The 8,677-nt window shown below is 33.4% G+C and overlaps 1 protein-coding gene across 1 annotated transcript in view; it reads left to right on the forward strand.

The window, feature by feature from the left end:
* Positions 1-8,315, forward strand: part of LOC143052455 (basement membrane-specific heparan sulfate proteoglycan core protein-like) — a 48,756-nt gene extending 40,441 nt beyond the window's left edge. Inside the window, exons 13-16 of the mRNA XM_076225498.1 lie at positions 2,924-3,056; positions 4,483-4,601; positions 5,386-5,548; positions 8,243-8,315. Coding sequence (XP_076081613.1) covers positions 2,924-3,056; positions 4,483-4,601; positions 5,386-5,548; positions 8,243-8,259 — 432 coding nt within the window. The 3' untranslated portion in view covers positions 8,260-8,315. The remainder of the gene's footprint in view (positions 1-2,923; positions 3,057-4,482; positions 4,602-5,385; positions 5,549-8,242) is intronic.
* Positions 8,316-8,677: the final 362 nt, after the last annotated feature.

The following is an 8,677-nucleotide window of genomic DNA, read 5'->3' on the forward strand; positions in this document are numbered from 1 at the left end:
TTTCACCATTCATCAGTAATGGTTCTTGTGATATTGCCAGGACACAAATAAATGTTAATAAATCCGGTTTGCTGTCGTTGTGACAGCCTCTTGTTTAAAAGTTGATACATATAATGATGTAAGTGTTGATTAATATTGAGTTGAAGTTAAATTATGATTGATTATTGTGAAATTTTAATTTCAATACTGTATTGAATACATTTCAATTTTTAATTTCAAGTTGTTGTTCAAATTTCATTTTCATTAAAAAAAATTCCTAAATTGATAAAATTCAGTTAATAGATACAACGAATAGGTCTAGTTTGGTTAAGACTTGGTCGAGTATGGTTCAGACTAGGTCGAGTATGGTTCAGACTAGGTCGAGTACAGTTCAGACTATGTCGAGTACGGTTCGGACTCGTATAAAACGGTTAGGTACTGGTCAAGTACACATTCAGACTCGTAAGTATGGTGCAAACTACAGTGGAGTATTTTCAAGTAAATCTCAGACGAATTCAGACTGGTCGAGTAAAAATCAGTACAGTCGAGTACAGATATAGGCCATTTCAGACTTTTAATGGTTTGTAGTGATTGCAAATGACCAAGACTTTTGCACTTCACTAAATTGCATTAATTGTAAACAAAATATTTGCGAATTATACTAGATGTCTGAAAAGTAATATACTAGAGATCTAGATGGTCTTTTCTAATAAGAATAGATTGTGAGGCCGTTGAACTAAACTAAACTAACAAGTATCTTATGGGTGATGAACAACTTTTTAGTTTTTCAAGTTGTTAAACACTTGTCTTATCCCCTTCATCATCGTTTTGTGGTTAGCTTTATTACATTCAGTATTTAAATATATATCTGCAAAATGCTCAGCGAGGCGTACCGATTATTAGGTAGTCTGCATACTGATATTGTAAAAGAGAAACGACGGATTCCAGAGGGACATTAAAACTCATAAATCGAACTTTTAACTGATAACAACATGATTTGAATAAGAAAAGACAAACAGATAAACAATAGTTCACCAAATACAACATGAAAAAATAAAGATTAAGCAACACGAACCCTACCAAAAACGGTGGTGATCTCAAATGCTCCGGACGGATAAGCAAATCCTGTTTTAAATATGGCTCCAGTCGTGTTGTTCATGTTAGTACAAACCTGGTAATAAATCTAATTCGATATATCACATTTGTAAAAAGGGAACAGGATTGTAGTTAAGATAACAGGAACATATCCGCTATCATCTACGAAACGGATTTTTCAAAACGGTCAATCAACTCGTAAAATATCAGCTGTGAGTCACAATAATTTTGTTTTATCAAGTTAGCGCATGAAAGAGTTAAAGCTTCTTAATGTGTCGAGCAGCAGATATTTAACAATGTCTATATGTGGACAACCAGGGCCGATTTACACGATTGTATTTGTGTATTTAAACGATATAAATGAGTGTTTTGCTTTGTTTTACAAGCAATCCGGGGATGATGGAATAAATTCAGTTCAAAGTTATATATGTAGGACTCTAAAGTGAGATGGTACTCCAAAGTGCGATGGTCACGCTAAAGTGCGATGGTCTACGCTAAAGTACGATGGTGTCTCATGCTAAATTGCGATGGTTGTTTTTTCGCATAAGTAAAATGATATATCACGCTAAAGTGCGATGTCCCAAAAGGGTGAGATTCGAGGGATTAAAACATCGAGGTTAAAAAACAGTCTTTATGTAAAAGTTGATATGCTAAGGCATAACATATGTGATAGGCTTTATAATCTACCTGTAGGCTTAAGCGATTGTTTCTAAATTTAGAAGACCGACCACGTAATAAATGCTAAAAAGGTAATTTATGAGTCGCAAAATACTATATTTTTTAACAATTTTTAACCATTCGGTGCGTTTTGCATATCTGGATAATTAGTGTAAATTGCCGTTTACACTAATGTTACAACCTCCCTTACAGTCGTCATTGTAAATAACAAATACAAAATTCGTTCATTGTCGGAATATGCAACATTTATTTGTATAAGCTTTAATTTGAATGCGAGAAAAAGGCAATGTTCGCCGAGATTTGTCCTTTTTCGTAGCAAGTACAAATACATGTTTTATTTTCCTACAATATACAGAACAAACTAATGTTTTAGCAGACAATTTATTATTCACGCATAAAAACATGTATCTCTATTTTACCGACGTTATTTTCATTAAAGTCGACAGCAGTTTAACGGGGATCGCAAAGTAAACAGTCACATTAACAATGATTCAAATATTTCCGTTTGCTTCAAATAGAAGCAGGATAAGTATGTGTATACTATTTTGTATTTATTTAGTAAAATTTAGATAAAAAAAACATTGTGCTTCAGCCGACAAAGAACGGTTAAGTTTAAATTAATAACTAGTGAGTCATGAACATTTGTTGGTAAAGTTGTTAATCAAATATTCCTAATCTATCTTCTGGCATGTTCAATTTTGGTTCGTTCGAACGACTGTTAACGTCATTATCAAACTACGTTTCTAACGTCTATATTTACGCGAACCATCGGACTTTAGCGTAGACCATCGCACTTTAGCGTAACCATCGTACTTTAGAGTCCAACATATATACTTCGGACAATTTATTATTATGTCGGTGATTAGGCCGGGCATGGTAAATATTAATGATAGGTAAACGTATTTGACGTCACATAGCAGTGATATTCACTTTTATGAAGTACTGAACAAACTGATACAGACAGTAGTAACACCGGAAACGTCTATTACAAAGCAGCTTTCATATTCATATCACATTATCATGTGCTGGTATCGATATCGGTTATATTTGCCCTTTAGCGTTGATAAACTATGTATCGTTTCCTTGCTAGATTGGAATTTTTGAATCTCCCATTTGTATCTTCTCAAATGTTTTGATCTGTGTTAACTTCTATTTTCTTATTACTGCGCAGAATCCTGTTCAATTTTCTGGAAACACGTTGGTTATACACAGTGTAACAAATGCAACTACTGGTACTTATACATGTATAGCAACAAACAATGCAGGTAGCAGTCAGGCCAACATCCTATTGAAAGTGACCTACGGTAAGAAAATGTGGTGCGAATTTGGAAAATTATTTCCAAGATAACCTATATATTTTCAAAGCAAGAAAGAAGAATGCAAAGGTATTATATTTTTAATTATTGAACTATGAAAAGAATATTTATCATTAACACAGATTGGTTGATTTTTTTATGGCTCATGGTTTTTATTGATGAATTAGCAATAAACCCATAGAGCAACTTATTAAGTCGAAATAAGCGGTGAAGAAATTTATTTTGAAAAAAAAGATTGTGTCAGCATTCAGATTTAAGTTACAGATTACTAAAAGAAAAGGTGCAGCCTTTGTTTTGTGCTATACTTTCAGTGTTAAATTATTGTTTTGTGTTTGCTATACTTTCGGTGACTATTAATTCTTTTTATTTTCATTTTTATTTATTTTTACACCCTTCACGGTCAAACGGCATCCTCTTCTTTAAGAAGGGTGAAACATACCTGAGGGACTATTAAACTCAAATGTGTAAAATAAACAGATAACGCCATGGTTTAAACAAAATGCCAATAGACAATCAATATAATACACAAACTAATTATTAAAACCTAAATACTGAGCAACAAGAATATCACCAAAAATAAAAATAGGGGTGATCTCGGTGGTCCAAAAGGGGAGGTAGATCTTGGCACCAATCGAGTTCATATAATTACCTACCCTGTGATAAGTCTACTTCGGTAGGTCAATTGAGGAAAGGGTACAGGATTTTAACGTGAATTTTTCTGTAGAATGGCAGAATTCAAAGGACGACCACTAATACTCCAACACTTTATCAAGGCTTGAGTTTCAAATATATAAATACGCAACATTTAAAATAAAAATCATATTGTGTTAGATATGGTATACCGGTTAGACAGGAATATGACAGTTGTTTTCTTTTCATTTGATGTGTTTGGGCTTTTGATTTTGTGATTTGTAAGGGAATTTCAGTTTTGAAATTTAGGTTATTTTACTTGTTATTTATTTTTGAAATCGTCCTCAAAATTTGTCCTCTAATATTGGCTTTGTAAAAGCTTTCCGTCAATGCGAGTACTCTACTTGTTACTTTGAACTTTTGTTTGTTGCTGTATATTATATTTGTTTTTCGTATATTTTATATCGTATCGTTACTACATTTGTTTTTTACATCAATGTACACCCTACCATTTCATTACTGTAATTAACTATTTCTCTAGCAGAAACAGCCGCCATCTTTTGGCTTCGAAAGTAGGAAACATGAATCACATGTCCATCGAACAAGATTTCGCACCTACTCCATGTCAATTCGAGAGAACACTGCATGTTTTGAATAACATATAAAACATGTATTTAACGTGGTCAGCAGGCACAGTTGTCTATCATGTAGCCAGTCTGTTGTTTTTTTATCATCAACTTGAACTCCTCTTGTAAACAATGTCTTTGTTTCTGTCGTCAAATAGGTGTTCCAAAAATCGTCTACTCTCCTGTAACAGCTGTTATAATTGCTGGACATGCACACAACTTTACCTGTATAGCAACAGGACATCCACAACCAACAATTATATGGACATATAACATGGTAAGTGTGATCCTTTAATATGTAACTGTTAATGGTCAATTCGGGATTGGGAAAAAATGGCGTGCCGTACCACGGTATCGGTAAAAATTTCGGTTTTAAGGCAAACAAAATTTTTCCGATCAAACAATGTCGAGTGTGTTACAATATTTCACCCCTCGAGATACTTAGTTTTAAACATATAAAGCGCGAATTTTTTAAATGCTTAAAATTCATCTGTTGATAGTACACGATTTATGACGGCGGCATTTGTTTCTATTGATTTTTATCCTTCCTTTTTTAAGATTGCAAGACACTTGTGTTTCTAATATTTGACATTATGTATGGTCGCCTTTTTTCAAGACTTTACAGAAGGAAATTTTGACATAACTAGATAGCTACGATTTTAAATCATGTCAATACTTTTTTGCACTCAAATTTCGTATGATGTTTTTACACGAAACCCATTACACTGATTGATATGTTGGTCTGGAAAACATTATAAATTATTTGCATGATAACTCAAGCCATTTTAAACTGATTTCATAATTTTTCCGTATGCTGTGTTGTTAGTTTAGTTTAAACATATTTATTTATAGTGGATTGGGGGAAAAGTTTTGTTGTTACATAGCTGCCTCAGATAAAGGGAACGTTTGAGCGTTCACAAACCTATAATGTTTATTTTTTACAAATTTTAACTTGGATGGAGAGTTGTCTAATTGGCACACACACCGAATCTTCTTATATCTATTAACACCGCCATATTCTCTATACAACATATCCTTGTATGAAATGATGAACATTGCAGTTTACAAGGCATACAACAGACATGCCGTCACACCATTTCCATAAACATGATTCAGTACTTACTTTGAACTCTATGAGTACACAAGAATCTGGTCTACTGACATGTTCTGCACAGAATGAGTTTGGAGAGGACCATGTGTCCGTTTCGGTTATTGTGAGAAGCCGTGAGTATATTTACATATATACAACCGTACAAAATTATAACACTGAATATATGTGGTACGTTTACGTTCCTATGTTTAAATTTTCTGCGTTAATTCTTAAACCCCCATATTTGGAAGCCATGTTGTATAAGTACTTGGAAAAAAATGAAAAGAAAAGAATACCAAAGTAAAAGTTGCAAAATATGTTTCGGTATTGAAGAATCACCTACTGAGCTGATTATATCCGCGGGGACTAGCACTCTATCATAAAGGTTAGGTGCAGTTTAAAATTGAACACAACCTTTTAAATTCAAAAGGAAATTGTCCTCGTTAGGTATTAGAAAATTGGTTCTAATGCAAAAGTACTTGGCTTTTTCTTTGCAAATAAACTCATCATAGATACCAGGACTAAATTTAGTATATACGCCAGACGCGCGTTTCGTCTACAAAAGACTCATCAGTGACGCTCCAATCCAAAAAAGTTAAAAAGGCCAAATAAAGTACACAAAAATAAGCACAAAATAAGCTTACAGTCATTGTTAGTTAATAAATAATTGATGAATCATTAACTTACCTCAGGCATAGATTACCTTAGCTGTATTTGGCAACACTTTTAGGAATTTTGGATCTCAATACTCTTCAACTTTGTACTTTATTTGACTTTTTTTTATTCGAGCGTCACTGATGAGTCTTTTGTAGACGAAACGCGCGTCTGCCTTATATACAAAATTTAGTCCTGGTATCTATGATGAGTTTATTTGCAGCCGTAAAAAATTCAGAAATTCATGATAATTGTTAACGTAGAAAGCATTCTTGCTTTTCTTTTAAATATCTTCGTTAGAAATAGGCATTGGAACTTTTATTTTATATGTATAATTTCGTTCTGGTGGCATTTGTTACTAGATGCAGGATGAGAGGCATAAGATACAGTTACAGGGAAGGTAATCGCGTAGCGACATCAGAACTCTACATATCGGGCAAAGATGCATTTTTCCAGTAACTTAATTATAAGCTTGAAAACGACTCCTTTTTTTAGCTCACTTGGTCCGAAGGGCAAATTTAGCCATTCTCATCACTTTGCGTCCGTCGTCCGTCGTCCGTCGTCGTGGTCGTCGTCGTCCCGCGACGTCTGTTAACTTTTACAAAAATCTTCTCTTCTAAAACTACTGGGTCAAATTTAACCAAACTTGGCCACAATCATCATTGGAGTATCTAGTTTAAAAAAGGATTCCGTTGACCCGGCCAGCCAACCAAGATGGCCGCCATGGCTAAAAATAGAACACAGGGGTAAAATGTAGATTTGGGCTTATAGGTCTGAAACTCTGGGGGTAAAATTGTTTAACAAGTCAAGATCTATCTGCCCTGAAATTTTCAGATAAATTCAAGGACAACCGGTTGTGGGGTTGCCACCTCTGAATTAGTAATTTTATGGAAATTTTGCCGTTTTTGGTTATTTTCTGATTATTATTATAGATAGAGATAAACTGTAAACAGCAATAATCTTCAGCAAAGTATGATCTACAAATAAGTCAACATGACCAAAATGGTCAGTCGCCCCTTAAGGAGTTATTGCCCCTCAAGGGGTTATTGCCCTTTATAGTCAATTTTACCAATTTTTCTTAAATTTTTAAAATCTATTACAAAATCTTCTCCTCCAAAACTACTGGACCAAATTTAACCAAACTTGGCCACAATCAGCATTTGGGTATTTTATTTTAAAAAATGTGTCCGGTGACTCTACCAGCCATCCAAGATGGCCGCCATGGCCAAAATTAGAACATAGGGGTAAAATGTTGATGTTGGTCTATAACTCTGAAACCAAAGCAATTCGAGCAAATCTGACATAGATTGAAATTGTTTATCAATTCAACATCTATCTGCCTTGAAGTTTTGAGATGAATCGGACAACAGAAAACCAGTTGTTGGGTTGCTACACCTTTTAAAATTGGTAATCTTAAGGAAATTTTGCCGTTTTCGGTTATCTTGAATATAATTATAGATAGAGATAAACTGTAAACAGCAATAATGTTCAGCAAAGTAAGATCTAGAAATAATTCAACATGACCAAAATGGTTAGTTAATCCCTTAAGTAATTATTTCCCCTTTATAGTCAATTTTACCAATTTTTCGTAATTTTTTGTAATCTTTTACAAAAACCTTCTCCCACATAGATCTGAAACTACTAAGACAAATGTAACCAAACTTGTCCACAATCATCATAAGAGTATCTAGTTTAATAAATGTGTCCGATAACCCTGCCTTTGAACCATGATGACAGACCTGGCTAAAAATAGTACATAGGGTAAAATGCAGTTTTTGGTTTATATCTCTGAAACTGAAGCATTTAGACCAAATCTGACTGGTGGCGAAAATGTTCATCAGATTTAAATATAAGAATTTCTACACAAATTATGAGAATAGTTTTGTACACAGATTTTCCCAATCGTTTTACAATTTATATCCTTTGAAATAATAAAAAGTTAAGTGTGTCGTTTCAAAAAATAGAAACCGAAATTTTAAGTAGATGTCTTAAATTTCGACCCCATTAATTTCTAGCTCATGACGATATATTTTTATTTATTATTTAAATAAAGTGGGAGAAAAATAGCGTGTATGCAAATGTTTCTAAAACTTTACTGCGGGATCAAAACTGTACCGTATGCCCTTAACAAACATATACCTTTAAATTTATTTCATTATTGTATTATTTTACAGCGAATCCAGTTGGTTAAGATGTGGACTTAACTGATAGCAACCACTTTGAGTCTAGATTAAATGTTGAAATACATAGATTATTTATTTTGTGTTACTTAACATTTTTACAGCGTTGAGGCTGAAAACCATGTCTACCATTTTCCAATCAGTTTGATGTGTCTATTTCGTATCTTCAAATTCACTTAGAATTCTTGTTAGTTCTTCTATTTACTGCATTTTTAGCTTTTTCTTTATAACTCTTTCTCACATCGCTTTTCGTAAAAGAAATATGCGATATATACATGTACTCAACCTGTTTCATTATATAAATAAAATAGGTTTCGATAATAAAAATCATAATAATTGATTTTAAACACAGACATGCTCATGATGCTCTCAAATAAACTGCTATTCCGGAGAGATTTTAAAATATGACTTAAATTAGCATTGCACAAG

This window comes from Mytilus galloprovincialis, chromosome 11 (assembly GCF_965363235.1).
Source record: "Mytilus galloprovincialis chromosome 11, xbMytGall1.hap1.1, whole genome shotgun sequence".
In the NCBI taxonomy this organism is placed as follows: Eukaryota; Metazoa; Mollusca; class Bivalvia; order Mytilida; family Mytilidae; genus Mytilus; species Mytilus galloprovincialis.